The following is a 21,832-nucleotide window of genomic DNA, read 5'->3' on the forward strand; positions in this document are numbered from 1 at the left end:
TTAAGGGGTTGACAGGCTATATGCAGGAAGATTGTTCCCGATGTTGGTGAAGTCCAGGACAAGGGGCCACAGCTTAAGGATAGAGAGGAAATCCGTTAGGACCGAGATGAGAAAAACTTTTTTCACACAGAGAGTGGTGAATCTCTGGAACTCTCTGCCACAGAAGGTAGTTGAAGCCAGTTCATTGGCTATATTTAAGAGGGAGTTAGATGTGGCCCTTGTGGCTAAAGGGATCAGGTGGTATGGAGAGAAGGCAGGTACGGGATACTGAGTTGGATGATCAGCCATGATCATATTGAATGGCGGTGCAGGCTCAAAGGGCCGAATGGCCTACTCCTGCACCTATTTTCTATGTTTCTATGTTTTCTATGTGGGTATTCTCCGGGTGCTCCAGTTTCCTCCCGCATTCCAAAGACGTGCAGGTTAATAGGTTTCTGTAAATAGTCTGTCGTGTGTTAAGGTTAGAACATGTGAACGGGGATTGCTGGTCGGCACAGACTTGGTGGGCCAACGGCCCTATTTCCATGCTGTATCTCTAAACTAAGCCAAACCATGTGTTCCGTGTGTAGGGTAGTGCTAGCGTACTGGCGGCACTGGCCGGCGTGGTCTCGGTGGGGCTGTTTCCACGCTTTATCTCAAAGTCTAAAATCTACTGTGTTTACAAACCTGTCTTGTTGCTGCATGTACACATTTAATTGTTCTGTTTTGGTGCAGATGACAATAAAACACTCCTGACTCTTGAATAACATATATATGCCGCCCTGCACAAAGTTGGCTGGATATGTAGATTTAGAAGTGGACCACAATAATAATCATCCTGTGAGTGGAATGAAGAATAAATGAGTGTTTCTGAAGAGGTCTGATTGTTGAAGAAAGCAAAAGTCAAGCGTGTTTTATTGGCATATGTGTTGTGTGTATATATATATTAAAAATAAATAAATTTTACAAACAATAATACGGCAATGACAAATACAATGCCCCCAAGTCTACAGTATGACGTTCGGAGATTATTTGGAGGTTGTAGTCTGATGCATGTAGGAAAGACGCTGTTTCTGAACCTAGATGTTAGTTTTCATGCTCTTCTACATTTTTTCCGATGGCAGGAGTGAAATGAGAGTGTGGCCAGGGTGGTGTGGGTCTCTAATAATGTTGGCTGCCTTTTTGAGGCAGTGACTCCTGTAGATCCCTTCAATGGTGGGGAGGTCAGAACCCGTGATGGACTGATCAATCCTCTTCGTCCCTGGGCTTTCAAGTTGCTGAACCAGGTCGTGATGCAACCAGTCATCTCTCTACCAGTCCAAGAAAGTATCCATTGATATACCGAATCTCCTCAATCTTCTAAGGAAGTAGAAGTGTTGATGAGCTTTATGATCTTTTCCAAAATCCCAGATATAATCTTGGGAGAAAGTTCTGCAAATGGCAGAAGTCTTCATTTCTCCACACGTTAGCCACATTCATCACCAACTGGTACAGACAGCACCCTTAGTCAGGATTGAACTCTGGTCTCTGGCGCTGTAAGGCAGCAGATCTACAGCTACACCCCTGTGATTCTATTCTATTTGCATCCCTTAAGAAGTGCTGCAATACTTCTGGTGATGATACCCTCATGATGCTTTTGAGTAGGGTGTGCCCGTATTTGGACGTAGGACCGCTGACGGGTGTTGTGTGTATGGAGTTTGTACGTTCTCCCCATGAGTTTTCCCTGGGTACTCCGGTGTCCTGTGTGTAGGATAGAACTAGTGTACAGGGATCGCTGGTTAGCACGACTCTCGGTGTCCTATTTCTTAAGGGCCTGTTTCCTCGCTGCATCTCTAAACTAAAACCAAAGGGCAATACCTTTAAGGTGAGAGGGGCAAAATTTAAAGGAGATGTGTGGGCTACGTTTTTTTTTTACAGCGAATGGTGGGTGCCTGGAATGGTGCTGGAGGCAGATATGATAGTGGTGTTTAGTTTAGTTTTTTGTCACGTGTACCGTAATCAGTGAAAAATATTTTGTTGCATGCTATCCAGCCAGCGGAAAGAAAAAGGGTCTCGACCCGAAACGTCATCCTTTCCTTCTCTCCAGAGATGCTGCCTGTCCCGCTGAGTTACTCCAGCTTTTTGTGTCTATTTAGCGGAAAGACTATACATGATTACAATTGAGCTGTCCATAGTGCACCGATACAGGATAAAGGGACTAACGTGTAGTGTAAGATAAAGTTCAGTAAAGTCCGCTTTAAGGATAGTCTGAGGGTCGCTTGTGAGATGTATAGCAGCTCAGGACTGCTCTCTAGTTGGTGATAGGATGATTCAGTTGCCTGATAGCATCTGGGGGAAAAACTGTCCATGAATCTGGCGGTGTGCGTTTTCACACTTCTCTATCTCTTGCTGATGGGAGAGGGGAGAAGAGGGAGTGAGATTGGTCCTTGATTATACCGATTGCCTTGCCGAGGCAGCATGAAGTGTAAATAGCAGTGGTTATTATTGCCACGTGTACGGAGATACAGTGAAAAGCATACTGCTCTTGAGTACAATCATGCCATATAAAACAGGTAGTGCTCACAAAATGGGAAATAAAAGATGTTGAGGATTTTGACGATAGTTTGAACTATAATTGAGATCATTAGCATTTTATTGTATATTGAAAGGAAGGAAGAATTGAAAGCAAAATTTCACCAAAAAAGAAACTCCTTTTAATCACAAAACATTAATATTTTCATTGCTGCAAAGACACGCTAACAGCCTCAGAGAAGTAGCAATTGAAACAACTGTTCTTCGTCAATTGTCAGTGTCAATCACTTATTCCCCTGGAGTTCCACCAGTTGTATCCAGTTCTGTTCTCAGCGACTGATCAACTTCTCCAAGGCACCTATTCCATGCCCTGGATAACACTCAATCCATTGACTGATTCTCGTTGGTATTGGTAACGATTTATTACTGTCACGTGTGCCCAAGGTATACAGTGACAGTAAGCTTATGTTTGCATGCTATCCCAATTGAATCAGATCGTACTATACATGAGTACCATCAAACCACACACATGTATAACAGAGAAAAATACCAGTGTGGCTTTACACTCTAGACAGTGCAAAGAGAAGGTTACCAGTGTTATCCTACACATACTATATTGCGTACATTGAACCTTGTCTTCTGTCTACACATTCAGTACAGTGAGCCCTGCTCAATCATGTAGAGGTCACTTTGAAGTCTGGTTTTAGGTTTCATCTTCACCTCATGATTGTCCAAGGCAACATTTGATGCTCATCACTCCTCCATTACAAAAAGCACAGACATGAAACACCTGAGAAAACAGCCAGTGTTGAAATGAAAGCACATCAAGAAGATGAGGGGACCAATAGGCTTTCTCAGAATAAATGAATGTACCTTTAGAGGGTGGTGAATCTGTGGAATTTATTGCCACAGACGGCATTGGGTGTTGATAAAGCGGAGATTGACATACTCTTGATTGGTATGGGTGTCAGGGGCTAAGGGGAGAAGGCAGGAAAATGGGGTTGAAAGGGAAAGATCGATCAGCCAAGATTGAATGGCAGACTGGATGGGCCGAATGGCCTAAATCTGCTTCTATGGCTTATGAACCCATGAACTTGTTACAATTAAGACAATTGTTCATCAATATTCAGCTTAAAGCAAGTGCAAGGCATTTACAACATAGAGAATCCCATCGCAAGTCTTATCAGTGGCTTTCAACGTATTTGATGTAGTCAAATCTAGGCAGCTTGAAGGGAACTTCTCTCCATTTTTTATATGTAGATTTTCCGTCATTCGTCTCATTGTTAGACACAGTGAAATTTCGGATGGACAAACAAGGTAAACTCACTGCTCGATGAACCATCAATGTTCCCCAAGACTATGAAATAAAGTAAATGCGGTGATAAGTTAGTTTTCATCAAGCAACCAAATATGTATCATTTGAGGTTGTATGTTGACAGTGAATCATATTTCAAACATTTCATACAATATATGCAACACCATCATTTTGAAATAAGCTGAATTTACAAGGATGTTGCCAGGACTTGAGGGCCTGAGCTTTTGGGAGAGGTTGAGCAGGTTAGGACTTTATTCCTTGGAATGCAGGAGGACGATGGGTAATCTTATAGCCTGAAGAAGGGTCTCGACCCGAAACGTTTCCTATTTCCTTCACTCCATAGATGCTGCCTCACCCGCTGAGTTTCTCCAGCATTTTTGTCTACCTTCGGTAAGCTTATAGAAATGTATACGATCATGAGAGAAATAGATCGGGTAAATGCACTATTCCCTATACCCAGAGTAGGGGAATTCAGAACCAGAGAAAGTAGGTTTAAGGTGAGGGGGGAAAGATTTAATAGGACTTGAAGGGTAACATATTTTACACAAAGGGTGGTGGGAATATGGAACGAGCTGCCAGAGGAGATAGTTGGGGCAGGTACTATAACAATATTTAAAAGATGTTTGGGCAGGTACATAGATAGGATAGATTTGGAGTGATTTGGGCTGTTGGGACTAGTGTAGATGAGGCATGTTGGTCGGCGTGGATAAGTTGGGCCAAATATGACTTTAGGACACTAAGCAAGGAAATCTGAAAATGAAACAATCGAAGAAATAAAATTCCAGTTACCTGACCACAGTTCCTGCAATAAATCTCTTCATTTGTTTGATAATCAAGACATTTTTCTTGGAGGGCCTGATTTTCACGAACACCATACAAATCTCTACGGGAACATACAGAAATTAAAATTCATCTTTAAGACTGAAAGAAATAAAATTACATCCTGCAAATAATCAGGTCAGTCACACAACATTGCTGGCATCACAGTAGCTGTGACTTGGCATGGGATATTTAACAGTAAGAGCGTTGTCTTTTATGAACATAGAACATTTCAGAAGAGTCCCAAACCGAAACCATCATACAATCTTAAGACAAAGGAGCATTTTTAGGCCATTCGACCCAATGTGTCAACTCTACCAATCGATCATGGCTGATCTATTTTTAACTCTCAACCCCTTTCTCCTGCCTTCTCCACTTAACCTTTGACCCCCTTCCTAATCACGAACTTATCAATTTCCATCTTAAAACTACCCAATCCATAGTTGTCTGTGCCATGAATTCCAGATTCCCCACTCTCTGGGTAAACATAGAAACATAGACATAGAAATTAGGTGCAGGAGTAGGCCATTCGGCCCTTCTGTCTCTGTACTGTACACTGACAATGACAATAAATTGAATCATTTCATTTCATTTCAAGCCTGCACCGCCATTCAATATGATCATGGCTGATCATCCAACTCAGTATCCTGTACCTGCCTTCTCTCCATACCCCCTGACCCCTTTAGCCACAAGGGCCACATCTAACTCCCTCTTAAATATAGCCAATGAACTGGCCTCAACTACCTTCTGTGGCAGAGAATTCCAGAGATTCACCACTCTCTGTGAAAAATGTTTTTCTCATCTTGGTCCTAAAAGATTTCCCCCTTATCCTTAAACTGTGACCCCCTGTTCTGGACTTCCCCAACATCGGGAACAATCTTCCTGCATCTAGCCTGTCCAACCCCTTAAGAATTTTGTACGATTCTACAATTGTACAATCTTCTAAATTCTAGCGAGTACAAGCCGAGTCTATCCAGTCTTTCTTCATATGAAAGTCCTGACATCCCAGGAATCAGTCTGGTGAACCTTCTCTGTACTCTCTCTATGGCAAGAATGTATTTTCTCAGATTTGGAGACCAAAACTGTATGCAATACTCCAGGTGTGGTCTCACCAAGACCCTGCACAACTGCAGTAGAACCTCCCTGCTCCTATACTCAAATCCTTTTGCTATAAATGCTAACATACCATTCGCTTTCTTCACTGCCTGCTGCACCTGCATGTCTACTTTCAATGACTGGTGTACCATGACACCCAGGTCTCGTTGCATCTCCCCTTTTCCTAATCGGCAACCATTCAGATAATAGTCTACTTTCCTGTTTTTGCCACTAAAGTGGATAACCTCACATTTATCCACATTATACTGCATCTGCCATGCATTTTCCCCACTCACCCAGCCTATCCAAGTCACCTTGCAGCCTCCTAGCATCCTCCTCACAGCTAACACTGCCCCCCAGCTTCGTGTCATCCGCAAACTTGGAGATGTTGCATTCAATTCCCTCGTCCAAATCATTAATATATATTGTAAATAGCTGGGGTCCCAGCACTGAGCCTTGCGGTACCCCACTAGTCACTGCCTGTCATTGTGAAAAGGACCCGTTTACTCCTACTCTTTGCTTCCTGTCTGCCAGCCAGTTCCCTATCCACATCAATACTGAACCCCCAATACCATGTGCTTTAAGTTTGTATACTAATCTCTTATGTGGGACCTTGTCGAAAGCCTTCTGAAAGTCCAGATATAACACATCCACTGGTTCTCCCTTATCCACACTGCTAGTTACATCCTCGAAAAATTCTACACGATTCGTCAAACATGATTTACCTTTCATAAATCCATGCTGACTTTGTCCAATGAATTCACCACTTTCCAAATGTGCTGCTATCCCATCTTTAATAACTGACTCTAGCAGTTTCCCCACTACCGGGATTCTTCATCTCCTTTTTAAAGGTCCTCATCTCCTTTTTAAAGGTCCTCATCTCCTTTTATTCCTTTTATTCTGAGGCTGTGCTCTCTTGTCCTAGACACTCCCATTAGGGGCAACATCCTCTCCACATCCACTCTATCCAGGCCTTTCGCTATTCAGGAAGTTTCAACGAGGTCTCTCCTCATTCTTCTGAATTCCAGCAAGTACAGGCCCAGTGCCGTCAAAGGCTCATCATATGTTAACCTGGCAGTTACTCCAGCACTTTGTGGCTTTCCTTGTGGAACCGGCATCTGCAGTTCCTTGCTTCTAAAATATTTTACCAACGGTTTTGAGAAGATAGTTAAAATTCAAGTTGATGTATTTCCTGGTATGTTTTCAAAAGTATTATTGAATCTTACTTGAACTCATCTGCGACATTCACATGGTGCATGCTTTCAATCACTTGAATATCCTGTCCCGTACAGGCCAGTGTGCTGCAAGTGTTGCAGTGGAAAGTCACAATGGAAGGATCGCTTTTCATTCTCTTCCCCAAACTCTTCTTCTTTTTCATTTTGTGCTCCATTATATTCTGCAACTGCTTTTCATCTATCTGACCATCAGAAGAGAACAATATTGTTATGCAGCTTACAAACGATATCAACCATTTGTTGCACATTTACACTTGATAGTATTCCTCATCTCAATATGTTCATGTCAAATTATTGATTATCCCAAAACACAAAGTGCTGGAAGGCTTTATAATGCACCCATTTGGCCACATTTGGAATAGTGTGAGCAGTTTTGGGCCCCATGTCTGAGGAGGGATGCGTTAGATTTGGAGAATGTCCAGAGGAGGTTGATGAGAATGATCCCAGGGATGATTGGGTTCATGTATGATGAGGGTTTGATGGCTCTGGGCCTGTACTCGCTGGAGTTTTGAAGGGTGGCAGCGGGACCTTCAGCTGGATGGGAGCTGGGAGAAGAAGGAATGACCGGGGTGGGACAAGTCTTTAATTATGTTGGCAGCTTTTCCAAGGCAACGTGAAGTGTAGATAGCTCTAGTTTAGTTTACTTTATTTATTGTCATGTGTACCGAGGTACAGTGAAAAGCCTTAATCTTGTGTGCTATCCAGTCAGCAGAATGACTATACATGATTACAATCAAGCCATTCACAGTGTATAGATACAGAATAAAGAGAACAATATCTAGTGCAACATAAAATCTAGAACAATCTGACTAAGGATAGTCTGGGTGGTTCTAATGAGGTAGATGGAATGTCAGAGCCACTCTCTAGATGGTGAAAGGATGGTTCAGTTGCCTGATAACAGCTGGGAAGAAACTGTCCCTGAATCTGGAGGTGTGCATTTTCATACTGCTGTACCTCTTGCCTGATGGGAGAGGGGAGAAGAGGAAGTGACCAGGGTGAGACTGGTCTTGATTAGGCTGGTGGCCTTGCCCAAACAGCATGAAGTGTCGATGAAGTCAAGCGAAGGGAGGTTGGTTTGCATGATGGCCCGGGCTGCATCCACAACTCTGGACAGAGCTCACAACTTACTGTCTTGGACAGAGCTGTTCACAAACCACACTGCGATGCAACCCTGTGATATTAACCTTGCTGTGTGCCTGATGCATCGGAGATGATAGATTAAGAAGATAACGATGGCAAGGGAGATGATGATGGAGTTGGTTTCAACTGGGATATCACTGGAGTCGGGTGAGCGTGTTGTTGGGGATTTGATCAAGGATTGGTCTGTTTTTCATGTTACCTGTTTCTTGTATTCCTCTTCTGGCATTTCCTGCACCTTCTGAATTGCTTCATACATCATCAATTCGCGATAAACATTTACATTCTCACGCTCTAGGACCCCAGATCCCTCATTCGCTACAAGGGCATACGTACTGTCATCGGACCGTGCCCTCCCGCGAGCCTACATGTAATCAGCAGGGAAAACGGAGTCAGAGTCATGCCGCACATAAACAGGGCCTTTAGCTCAACTTGTCCACACCGACCAACGTGTCCCGTCTACACTAGTCCCACCTGCCTGCGTTTGACCCATATCCCTCTAAACCCATCATATCCAAACCTTACCCTCTTTAAAAGTCCTTTAAATGCTGCTAAAAACCTTTTTTTTAATTCTGTTTTAAATATAGCTTTAAATGCTTTATCCATGCTATAGCTCTAAACTAATCTCAATTATACAAATGTATGGCATCAAAAATTAGAAGTATCCTTTTGAATCTGTTGATTCAAAAATTATTTATCTCTACAAACAGAGAAGTTGCTTTGAGAATCACACAGAGATACATTTTGCATTTACTTTAAACAATGATTCTGAGTTAGGGCCGTGCAGTGCCATAACTGGTAGAGCTGCTGCCTCAGCGCCAGAGACCCTGGCTTGATCCTGACTACGGGCACTGGCTGTATGGAGTTTGTACCTTCTCTCTGTGACCGCGTGGGCTTCCTCCATGTGCTCCGGTTTCCTACCACATTCCAAAGACGTGTGCATTTGCAGGTTAATTGGCCGCCTGTAAATTGTCGCTAATGTGTAGGGAGTGGATGAGAAAGTAGAATAACTGAACTAGTGTGAACGGGTAATCGATGGTCGGCGGGACACTGAGCCGATGGGCCTGTTTCCATGTTGTATCTCTAAATTAAATTTCTTGATTAGCACAGATGTCAGGGATTATGGGGGAAAAGGCAGGAGAATGGGGTTGAGAGGGATCAGCCATGATTGAATGGCGGAGTAGACTTGATGGGCCGAATAGCCTAATTCTGCTCCTATAACTAATGAAACTTAACTAAAGTATGTCCCAGAAGTAAAGTAGACTAATCTACGTGTACTAACCAGTATAAATTAGTTTTTGACTAAGATTTGGTTAATTATCACTCGATCAAAAATAACAAAACATAGAAATATTAATATCTGCCTCTCCGCCAAAACTTACTTGGACCATGGCGATCTCATTAGTAACGAGGCCATAACGGATTACAAAATTACATTCCTTGATATCCAGACCTTCTTCAGCCACAGTGGTTGCAATCAGAAGGTTTATTTCCCCATCACGAAATTTGTTCAGCACCTCCTTTTGTTCATTCTATTTAAAGTATAACGTTTTATTAGAAGAATTAGAAATAAACAAAACTTCGACATGACTAAAATTTAGCCTATCTATGAAATCAATTGTCTTGGTGTACAGTCCAATTCAGGTGTGATAATCAGGTATGATTTAAAACGGCACAGTGGCGCCACGGTAGAATTGCTGCCTCACAGCATCAGAGACCCCGGTTTGAGCCTGACTACGGGTGCTGTCTGTAAGCAGTTTGCACCCGTGTTCTCCCTGTGACCGCGTAGGGTTTCGGTTTCCAAAGATGTAATGGTTTGTAGGTTAATTGGCTTTGGTAAAAAATTGTAAATTGCCCCCCCTAGGGTGTAGGATAGTACTAGTGTACGGTGCCTGCTTCCATGCTCTATCTCTAAAGAGTGGACAATGTACTGAAATAAAAAATAAAAAACATTATTTTATTTTGCATTGCAATATGTGAGCCCAGGTAACATCCTGGTGAATTTTCTCTGCACCCTTATCAACTGGAATGACATTCTTCCTGTAGTTAGGTGACCAGAACTGCACACAGTACTCCTATTGTAGTCTTGTACAGCTGCATCATGATATCCCAACTTTTGTACTCAATACCCTTCCCAATGAGGGCAAGTGTGCCAAACATCTTCTACACCACCCTGTCTATCTGACTCACAATTTTTAGGATACTGTGCACCTGTATTCCCAGACCTCTCGGTCTTGCTACTGTGCAAGTCCTGCCCTGGTGTGACCTCCTATAGTGCAACATCTGCCATCTGTCAGAGCTAAATACCATTTGCCACTCTTAGGCCCACCTTTCCAATTGATCTGGATCTGGTGTAAGAAGGAATTGCAGATGGTGGTTTACACTAAAGATGAAACACAAAATGCTAGAGTAACTCAATGGGTCAGGCAGCATCTCTGGAGAAAAGGAATAGGTGACATTCGGGTCAAGACCCTTCTTCAGATTAAGAATCAGGGGAGAAGGAAAATAGAGGTATGATAATGGAAAGAACAAAGTAGACTCAGCACCGATCTAGCTTCTGTTGAAAACTTAGATAATCTTCCTCACAGTTTACTATACTCCCTATTTTGGTGTAATCTGCAAATTTACTACAAACATGAACTATATTATCATGCAAATTATTAATGTAAATTACAAACAGCAGTGGAGACAGCAGGTAGGCCAAAGGGCCTGTTTCCATTCCGTATCTCTAAATTAAGCTAAATTGTTGAAGGAGGCTGATTACAAAGAGTCATAGAGTCTTATAGTGTGGAAACGGGCTTTTCGAGCCAACTTGCCCACACCGGCCAACATGACCCATCTACACTAGTCCCACCTGCCTGTATTTGGTGCATATCCCTCGAAACCTAACATATCCATGTACCTGTCTAAATTTTTCTTAAATGTTTCGGTAGTATCTGCCTCAACCACCTCCTCTGGCAGCTTGTTCCATACACCCACAACCCTTTCCATGAAAAAGAGAAAAATACACCATGAACATGGACATTGATAGGTGGACGATGGGATTTTACCTGAGTCATGGGCTTGAACAGACTATTGCTACCAGCTCCAATTAAATAATGTGCCCTGATTCCAACGTCCTTAAACTTTTCAATCTCTTCCATCCACTCATGCAGAGCATGTGCATTTTGCCGGGTCTTTGTGAATATGATACCTCTTGAATTTCGCTTTTTAGTGAATTCCTGAAGTACAGATGTTCGTAGTTTTGTCAGTTTTCCGTTTTCGTATTGAGGTTTTCCGGCAAGGCTTTCAAGTGTGGCTTGTTGTTCTGGAACGAGTAATTAAATAAACGGTTAATCCTTTGAGGCCCACTGACATTTCCACCCAAATTTCTGACAACACTCCAGGTGAGTGAAACTCTAGGTTTCTTGCAACAGTCATACTTTTCACCCTTCAATGTGCTAACTTTATTGGTAGTAGTGTGTATAATGTTACCACAGTCAATAGACAATAGACAATAAGTGCAGGAGTAGGCCATTCGGCCCTTCGAGTCAGCACCGCCATTCAATGTGATCATGGCTGTGTGGGGTTCAAGTCCATACTCCCTCAAAGTCACCACACAAGTAGATGGAGTAATAAAGAGGGCTTATGGTATGCTTGTCTTCATTGGCTGGGACATTGAGTATAAGAGTCAGGAAGTCATGGTGCAGCTTTATAGGACTTCAGGTATGCCACATTTGAAGTATTACGTGCAGTTCTGGTCACCCCATTACAGGAAGGATGTGGAGGCTTTGGAAAGGTATGATGTCTGAATTAGGGGGTATTAGCTACGGAGAGAGTTTGGACAGACTTGGAATGTTTTCTCTGGAACATCAGAGGTTGAGGGGTGATTTGATGGAAGTATATAAGGTATAGAGATACATAGATAGGGTAGACAGTCAGAGCCTTTGTCCCAACGTGGAAATGTCAAAGAACAGATGGCATAGGTTCAAGATGAGAGGGGCAAAGCTTAAAGGACCTGTGCGGGGCAAGGTATTTTATACAGAAGGTGAGGGGTGCCTGGAACATGCTGCCAAGGTTGGAGGCAGATACAATAATGGCATTTAAGAGATTTTTAGATGGGCACATGGATATGCAGGGAATATGGATTATGTGCAGGCAGGTATGAGTTGGTCTTGGCATCATGTTCAGCACAGGCATTGTGCGCCGAAGGGCCTGTTCCTGTGCTGTCCTATTCTGTGTTTTAATGCTGCCAACACAAGAAGAATATCAAATATAAATAATTAAAAAATGGGCGTACAGTACATGGGTGTCGGGGGATGGGAGGAGAGAGATAGGGTGGAGGGTATTACTTAAAATTGGAGAGTTCAAAATATATACAATATTCTCCCATTTTTGGTAACTAACCAACCCCACTCTCTTCCTTACCACATTTTTTCTCCACAACCACTCCCCCGGTGCCCTACCTAGACTCATACCTATTGTCTCTCCCCCTCCAACTACATTATTTCCTCTAGCTTCACAAATTTCAGCTTTTCTATCTTTATCTCACACCTTTTATCTTTTCATCTATGGCTTTTGTCCAACCATCTGCCTATCATCACCCACCCATCACCAGTATCCACCTATCACTCTCCAGGCTTTGTCCTACCCCTCCTCTCTTCTCCATTTCCCTCCCTCCGCCCCCAACTACCCTCGGCACAATCAGTTTGAAGAAAGGTCCCGACCCAAAACGTCACCTATCTATGTTTTCCAGAGATGCTGCCTGATCCGCTGAGTTACTCCAGCACTTTGTGTCTTTTTTCATACTGTTGGGTTATAAGCTACCCAAGCGGAATACAAGGTGTTATTCAGTGCTCTAAGGTATGTTGCATATAAATAACTCAGGAAGTTCAGCATGTCCCCAAAAACTCTCACCAACCTTTACAGATATGGCGAAGAAAGCATTTTATCAGGATGCATCACAGCATGATTTGGGAAAAAGCTCCATCCGAGACCCCAAGAAATTGCAGAGAATTGTGGACGCAGTCCAGACCATCACACAAACCAACCTCCCTTCCATTGACTCCATCTACAATGCATGCTGCCTTGGCAAGGTCACCAGCATAATCAAGGACCAGTCTCACCCCGGACACTCCCTCTTCTCCCCACTCCCATCAGGCAAGAGGTACAGAAGTGTGTAAACGCATACCTTCAGATTCAGGGACAGTTCCCAGCTGTTATCAGGCAACTGAACCATCCCATCACCAACTATAGAGCATTCCTGAGCAACTATCTATCTTATTGGAGACCCTCAGACTATCTTTAATCAGACTTTAATAGACTTTATCTTGCACTAAATTTAATTTTAATTTCAGGTTTTCGTATACCCGTTGGGTGTTGTGATTGTTGGCAGACCAATTTCTGGGGATGAATAAAGTTCTATCGTATCGTATCATATACCACTGTACACTGTGGATGACCCGATTGTAAACATATATAGTCTTTCCGCTGACTGGATAGCATTGACCTCGGTACATGTGACAATAAACTAAACTAAAATGGATGAAATACCACAAGAAATTAACTCTGGAATGTTAAAGTACATTACCATTAAATAAAGTAATAAGAAATTTATCAGTGTCATCCAACTTTGACTTTGGTACTTCCTCTTCTTCTGTAAGTTTTTTCCTTTTTTCACATCGATAGAAGACCGTGAGATAATTATATGCATCAACCATCCTTATCGTGTCGTTAATCATCAGGGCATCGTTATATTTTCTTAGATGTTCTGCACAGACTCGTAGTTTTCGATCCTCGGTCTTCGCTCCTGAGGATGACAATTTATTAGCACTTACAAACACTTCTGCACCATGTACCAACTACATTGCAACCTAGTCAAATACTAAGGCGGCACAATGATGCAGCAGGTAGGGCTGCTGCCTCACAACGCTGTACACCCAGGTTCGATCTTGACCTCGGGTGCTCTCTGTGTCTGGAGTTTGCATGGTCTCCCTGTGACTGTGTGGGCTTCCTCCGGGTAATCAGGTTCTTCCCACATCCCAAAGACGTGCAGGTTTGGAGGTTAATGGCTTCTGTAAATTGTCCCTAGTGTGTAGGCTAGAGTTAGTGTATGGGGTGCCCGCTGGTCGGCGCTGATTCGATGGGCCGAAGGGCCTGTGTTCATGCTGTAGCTTTCAATTAAACATTCAATATGGTAGAAATGTAAAGTACGAGATTTCAAAGAAAAATAAATAAGGACTGGCTAATTCGATTTAAAAAATGTAGAACAGATATTACAAAGGTCTTATAAATATAAACAACGCATCGTCTCAGAAATAAAGAACTGCAGATATTGGTTTACAAAAAAAAGACAGGAAGTTTTGGAGCAACTTGGCAGGTCAGGCAGTTTCTCCGGAGAACATGGAGGGTGCTACAGAGATAGGTGCTACATCTCCTGCGGTTGCAGGGGAAAGTACCTGGGGAGGGGGTGGTTTGGGTGTTAAGGGATGATTGAACCAAGGAGTTGCGGAGGGAGCGGTTGCTGCGGAAGGCGGAAAGGGGTGGGGTTCGGAAAGTTTGACGATGATGGTTAGTTTAGTTTAGAGATACAGCATGGAAACAGGCCCTTCAGCACACCGAGTCCATGCCGACCATCGATCACCCGTGCACTAGTTCTATCCTACACACAAGGGACATTTAACAGAAGCCAACTAAACTACATCCCTGCACGTTTTTGGGACGTGGGAGGAAACTAGAGCACCCGGAGGAAACTTACGTGGTCACAGGGAGAACGTGCAAACTCCATACAGACAGCAGCCATAGTCAGGATCAAACCTGAGTTTCTGACGCTGTGAGGCAGCAACTCTAGTGCTGCACCACTGTGCCAATGTGTTGGTGCGGAGGCTGGTGGGGTGAACAGTGAGGACCAGGGGAATCTTTCCTTGTTCTGTCGGGGAGGGGGAGCGTGAGCAGAACCACGGGACACAGAGGGGACATCTCACCTGTTTTCTCTTTTTGAACAATCCACTGCTCGTACGACTGTGTGCCAAAGTCTGAGGTGGCACCTTTTCCAAGAAACGTGTGAATTTTCAACATCATATCTTTGATCTTGCATCCAAAAGGATCCTTTAACAAACACAACCATTTTAACTCCCCTTCCCATTCCCACACTGACCTTTCTATCCTGAAGCCCAGCATAAATTGGAGGAACAGCACCTCATATTTCGCTTGGGCACCTTACATCGCAGCGGTATGAACATTGACATCTCTAATTATTTGACCCTTGCATTCCCTCACGCTCTGTTCCTCCCCCATCCTAGTTGTCCTGCTAGTTTCACTGTTCGTATACCTTCATTATCACCTCTTCCACAGCCAACAATGGGTAATTGTGGGCTCCATCTTTGTGGGTAATCAGTGCTGGCTTTGATTTGTTCTGTACAGTTTCCCTCTGCCCCGACTCTCAGTCTGAAGAGGCAGCACGGTGGCGCAGCGGTAGAGTTGCAGCCTTACAGTGAATGCAGCGCCGGAGACCCGGGTTTGATCCCGACTACGGGTGCTGTCTGTACGGAGTTTGTACGTTCTCCCCATGACCTGCGTGGCTTTTCCCTAGATCTTCAGTTTCCTCCCACAGTCCAAAGACGTATAGGTTTGTAGGTTAATTGGCTTGGTAAATAAAATAAAAATTGTCCCTAATGTGTGTAGGATAGTGTTAATATGTGGGGGCCGCTGGTCGGCGCGGACCTGGTGGGCTGAAGGGCCTGTTTCCGCGCTGTATCTCTAAACTAAACTAAGGGTCTCGACCCGTAACGTCACCTATTCCCTTTCTCCAGAGATGCTGCCTGACTGACTGAGTTACTCCAGCATTTTGTGTCTATCCTCGGAGCAAACCAGCATCTGCAGTTCCTTCCCACACATGGGTCAATTAGTTACGCAAGCTGAATTCCCCTTCCATAGTTTGTGATATTTGACACAAACTGCGAGGCATATGGTGTATTCACATCAGTGGTGCCATCTCCTGCCTCGACAGTGTGAAGGAAAACATAGCCTTTCGAGGGCAGCTGATGGATTTGAAACGTATTAGGGGAGACTGTTCCACACGAGTTATTATTCTCTCAGATAAAAACGAAATAGTATGAATGTTGAAAATCACTTTTTTAATACAGGAGAAATGCTCTGTACCTTTTTGCCGATGGTAGGATTGAAATGAGAGGGTGGCCAGGGTGGTTTATTTAGTTTAGTTTAGAGATACAGCGTGGAAACTGACCCTTTGGCCCATCGAGTCCGCACAAACTAACAATCACCCAATGCACTAGTTCTATCCAACACACTAGGGACAAATTACAGAAGCCAACTAACCTACAAACCTGTACGTTTTTGGAGTATGGGAGGAAACCGGAGCACCCGGAGAAAACCCACGCAGTCACAGGGCGAACATACAAACTCCATCAGACACCACCCATAGTCAGGATCGAGCCCGGGTCTTTGGCACTGCATGGCAACTCTACCGTTGCGTCACATATTTTGTAAACCAGCATCCGCAGTTCCTTGTTTCTGCAAAATGGAGACTTTACTATGTTCACCCCATATTACACCTGGGTAGCTCACAACCCAACGGTGTGAACATTGAATTCTCCAATTTAAGGTGAACTCTAACAACATCCCCCTCTCTCCCCACCCCTCTCTCCCCCACATCCCACCTTTCAATCCGCATCAGGATTTCCACCTATTTCGCCCCTGGACTCCCACTATTCCGTCTACTTTCCTTCCTCTGGCTTCACAATTGGCCACTCTTCAATCCTGTCTCACAGCTTCTGTTTTTTTGTTATCTGTGCCCTTTGTTCCTAAACATCTGCCTATCAAACATCCCCTCGCCTGTGTCCACCTATTACCTGCCACGCTTTGTCCTGACGTTCCTCTCTCCCAGCTTCCTCCCCTCTTCCCCCTACAATCGGTTTGAAGAAGGGTCCCGACCCGAAACATCATTTATCCATGTTCTCCAGAGATGCTGCCTGACCCATTGAGTTACTCCAGCACTTTGTGTCCTTCTGGGTAACACAATATCTGCACTTCCTTGATTCTACATGTAGTACATGGCGTCGCAATTCTACAAGATAACTGGAACTGCAAGTGAAACTTGAAGCTTCACATTGGAGCAAATTTAAATCCAAACAATTCCTCCAGATTTTAAGAGAAATTATAATAATTCCAAAGGTATTTCTGTTGGATGTTCCTTGCAATAATTCCAAAATTACCTCTGTTCTTCCTTCAGCTATTTCCAACTTTTTGACAGGATCTTTCACTTGGTCTTTCAGCTGTGTCAGGTATTTCTTCACAGTCATTATCTTATAGGCATCGAGATTTGCACAGATCTACAGAATTAAACAAAGGAGAATTGCCAGTCAGATTCATACAGCAAATGGAGGCACAAGAGACTGAAGATGCTGGAATACACAGTCTTTAGACTTTAGAGATCTTGGATAGGCTGTTTCCACCAGTGGAAGAGTCTAGGACCAGAGGCTTAGCCTCAGAAGGAAAGGACGCGCCTTTAGAATGGAGATGAGGAGTAATTTCATTAGTCAGAGGGTGGTGAATCTGTGGAATTCAGTACCACGGGCCATATTGACCTCTCTGGCTTCCACCAGAGTGAGTCCAAATGCAAACTGGAAGAACAGTACCTTAATTTTGTTTGAGTAACTCACAACCCAACAATATGAACATTGAATTCTCCAATTTTACGTAATCTACAAACACCTCCTTTTCCCCCTCCCATCCCTCTCCCCCCCTCCGCCTTCCTCTACTAGCAGTCCGTTAACCAGTTCCACAATTCACAACAATGTATCTCTCTTGGGATCACACCAGCCCTAGCCATCAATCAGCCTATCAATGAACCTTCTTGCCTATATGTTGCCACCCCTGATTTGACCCATTTTTTTCTCACTTCCAGTTTTCATCCACCCGACCTCCCCACCCTCCACCCCCACTGCAATCAGTCTGAAGAAGGGTCCTGACCCGAAACGTCATCCATTCATGTTCTCCAGCGATACTGCCTGACCCGCTGAATTACTCCAGCACTTTGTCTATCTTCAGATTAGTTTATCTATTTTATGATTATTACTGTTATGTGTACCAAGGTACAGTGAAAAAAATGTTTGTTCAGTGCTCTCTAGTCAGCAAAAAGATTATATATGATTACAATCGTGCCAGCCACAGTGTTCATATGCAGGGTAAAGGGAGTAACATTTAATGCAAGATAAATTTAACTTGGCATCATGTTTGGAGTGGATTTCGTGGGCCAAAGGGCCTCATTTTGTGCTGCACTGTTCTATGTTCCTGTTAAAGTAATTTGTTCTTATTTCTAATTGAAATTGATTGGCATTTTGGCCTTTGACACAACAAGTGGTCGATAGTTGCTATTTTGTGATTTTGCGGTGTGTATTTTTAACTTCAATTAATGCATAGATCAATAAGAACACGAGGCTCCGCAACATGCCTCGACAAACAGACCACTCACCCTTAATAGGAATTGATTATCTCACTTTTACATATCGTTCAATAATATCATTACTTTTCAAAGGGCCAAAAGCTATTGAGGCTTAAATTAAGCATGTTTGGATTGGAAAAGAGTTAAAATTTAATTCTCACTTTCTTTCAAAAACCCTAAGATGTTGAAATGTGTTTAGTAACAATTTTCTGCAGAAGATATAGACACAAAATGCTGGAGTAATACAATGGGACAGGCAGCATATCTGGATTTTCTTCAGAAGAGGGGTCTCGACCGTAACATCACCCAATCCTTCTATATAGAGAAGCCGCCTGTCCCGCTGAGTTACTCCAGCATTTTGTGTCTATCTTCGATGTAAACCAGCATCTGCAGTTCCTTCCTACCAATTTTCTGAAACTGTTTTCATAAGTTCATAAGTTTTAGGTGCAGAATTAGGCCATTCGGTCCATCAAGTCTACTCCGCCATTCAATCACAGCTGATCTATCCAGCCCTCTCAACCGGATTATCTTGCCTTCTCCCCATAAGCCCTGACACCCATACTAATCAAGAATCTGTCAATAAAAATATCAATTGACGGCCTCCACAGCCATCTGTGGCAATGAACTCCATGGATTCACCACCCTCTGATTAAAGAAATTCCTCCTCAACTCTTTTCTAAAGGTACGTCCTTTTAATCTGAGGCCATGGCCTCTGGTCCTAGATTCTCCCACTGGTGGAAACATCTCTCCATATTTACTCTATCAAGGCCGTTTTATTTGTTTTTCCTAATTATCACATTATATCTCTTTACCAAGGCTTACACATTAAGGTATTGCTATCTGCACTTGGATTCAGTCAAAGATCCAAATTCTATAATTTCATCTTTCCCCTTGAAATATGAAGCACTATTAAGAATGTTCTTCAAGACTGAGGAGGGACAAAAGATTGCTACATTGTACTGAATCTAAGATTGTGTTTATGTATGTTAATACTTCTACTGAACTGTATGCAACAAAGACTTTCCCTGTACCTTGGTACAAGTGACAATAAAGTAACAAGTGGACCAAGTGGTGGGAGATGGTTCTGATATGGAATGATACTAGTCAGCATGCACGAGTTGGGCTGAATGGCCTGTTCCCGGCGATCAATGCGGCTGGGAATGTTCCTGGCGAGCGGGACCAAGCCCTCCACTAGGCCCGAATCGCCCACTGCCGAGATCGACGGGGCCCTCGCTGCGAGAACGAAGAGGGGCCCGTGAGCAATCACCACAAGCGAGGTAGACCATTGGACAGTAAAGAGGGCCGCTGGAGAGCGAGGGGACCATTGAGAGCGAGGAAGGCCATTGGAGAGTGAGGGGGCCATCGGAGAACGAGGCTGGTCATCGGAGAGTTGGGGGGGGTGGGGGGGGCAAGAATAAAGGAGGTCCTGGTGGGGGAGAGATGCAGCTGCCCCGTGCGTCGGTAGATAGGAATGTTTTGTAACTTTGTCATCGCCAGAAACGTGGTGATGTGGCTGTCTGGGTGAGATCTGCTGCATGATGTTACTGTATGCAAAACTAAGCATTTTACCGTACCTAGGGCCATGTGAGAATAAATTATAATCGTCATTGATTCCATCGGCACAATGCCGAATCTTACTTGCAAAATATGCGATTCTGCCCTTTGCCTCTTCTTGGCACCACCCACGCCTGGCGATGCCGTCAGTCCCAGAATCTGAGGAAGTGGCTTCACGTCAGTCTCCTTCTTGTTGTTCAGCTTCTGCTCAATGTATCTTGTCATGATGCTTTTGTACACACCTTCCTTCTGCGTGTGGTGACATTCATCGATGATAATCAGCGAGAAGTCTGGAAATAGGAGAGATTACTTTGAATCAATCCATCACACCACAAGTTCACAGGAATAATCTGGTCTGAGGTTTATTATTGTCGCGTGTACCAAGATACTGTGAAAAGCTTTGTTCTGCATGCTATCCTAACAGATCAGATAATATTGTACATAAATACAATCAAGTCAAACTCAAGTACAATAGGTAGGGCAAAGGGGAAGATACAGAGTGCAGAATATAGTTCTCAGCATTGTAGCGCATCCGTTCCAGAGACAAAGGTCAATGTCCGCAATGGGATGGGATGAATCAGACAGTACCCTAGCTTATGGAAGGATCATTCAGAAGCCTGATAGCCGAGGGGGAAAAGCTGTTCCTGAGTCTATGCGTGTTTGCTTTCAATTTACATCATTTGTGTGACATCGACCTTTATTTCAGCAGAAAATTATAAAATGTTGACTTCCCTGCTTACAGATGCAGATTACCAACCTGTCATTGAATTTGTTACTACAACACATTTCACTGGATGACTCCTAAGATGGTGAAAAAGTGGTCCCGGGGCCCTACAGTACAGAAAGAGGCCATTTGGACCAGCGAGACTGTGCTGACCTACAAGCGACCTTTTACACCAATCCAATGTTCGCCCATTTTATTCTCCAAACGAGCTTCCACATCTCATCCACACACCAGGGGCAATTTACACAGACTAATTAGTTTAGATTAGTTTATTATTGTCACGTGTACCGAGGTACAGTGAAAATGATTTTTGTTGAGCAATTTTTGGGGCAATTTTACAGAGAGCCAATTAATTTATGGACCTGCATGTCTATGGGATGCGGGAGGAAACCGGTGCACCAGGAGAAAGCCCACCCAGTCACAGGGAGAACGTGCAAACTACACACAGACAGCACCCGAGGTCAGGATCAAACCTGTGTTTCTGCCATTCTGGGGCAGCAACTCTACCGGCTGTGCCACTATGCTGCCCATCTTATACCATCATTCATACCAAATAAGTTTAGTTTATTATTGTCACGTGTACCGAGTTACAGTGAAAAGTTTGTTGTGTGCTGTCTAGTCAGCGGAACGACTATAAATGATTACAATCGAGTCGTATAGTCAATGTACAGATACAGGATAAATGTTACAACATTTAGTGCAAGATAAAGTCCAATAAAGAAAGTTCTAAGCAATCTACTATTGATAGTAGATTTTATAATACTCAGAAGGTAGTGGGTGTATGGAACATGCTGTCAGAGGCGGTAGTTGAGGTTGAAACTATAACAACACGTACATGGGTCTGAAACGTTTAGAGGGATATGGGTCAAATGCTGGCTGATGGGAGTAGTGTGGCATTTTGGGCAGCCCGGGCAAGTTGGGCTGAAACGCCTGTTTCCATGCTGTATGACTCAATGACACTATGAGATGGAGATTATGAGGTTGGAGAGGGAAAGGATGACCAGTATATTATTTATCACCTG

General features: G+C 43.6%; 1 protein-coding gene across 2 annotated transcripts in view; it reads right to left on the minus strand.

Moving 5' to 3' along the window:
- Nucleotides 1–2,649: 2,649 nt before the first annotated feature.
- Nucleotides 2,650–21,832, minus strand: part of ifih1 (interferon induced with helicase C domain 1) — a 68,684-nt gene continuing 49,501 nt past the window's right edge. For both annotated transcript variants that reach the window (XM_055638145.1, XM_055638147.1), the window contains exons 7-16: nucleotides 20,171–20,376; nucleotides 17,304–17,420; nucleotides 15,054–15,177; nucleotides 13,661–13,879; nucleotides 11,142–11,398; nucleotides 9,474–9,623; nucleotides 8,294–8,455; nucleotides 6,946–7,136; nucleotides 4,595–4,688; nucleotides 2,650–3,847 (exon numbers count right to left, since the gene is read on the minus strand). In XM_055638145.1, the coding sequence (XP_055494120.1) occupies nucleotides 3,674–3,847; nucleotides 4,595–4,688; nucleotides 6,946–7,136; nucleotides 8,294–8,455; nucleotides 9,474–9,623; nucleotides 11,142–11,398; nucleotides 13,661–13,879; nucleotides 15,054–15,177; nucleotides 17,304–17,420; nucleotides 20,171–20,376 (1,694 nt within the window). In that variant the 3' untranslated portion in view covers nucleotides 2,650–3,673. The remainder of the gene's footprint in view (nucleotides 3,848–4,594; nucleotides 4,689–6,945; nucleotides 7,137–8,293; nucleotides 8,456–9,473; nucleotides 9,624–11,141; nucleotides 11,399–13,660; nucleotides 13,880–15,053; nucleotides 15,178–17,303; nucleotides 17,421–20,170; nucleotides 20,377–21,832) is intronic.

This window comes from Leucoraja erinacea, chromosome 7 (genome assembly GCF_028641065.1).
Source record: "Leucoraja erinacea ecotype New England chromosome 7, Leri_hhj_1, whole genome shotgun sequence".
Lineage (NCBI taxonomy): Eukaryota > Metazoa > Chordata > Chondrichthyes > Rajiformes > Rajidae > Leucoraja > Leucoraja erinaceus.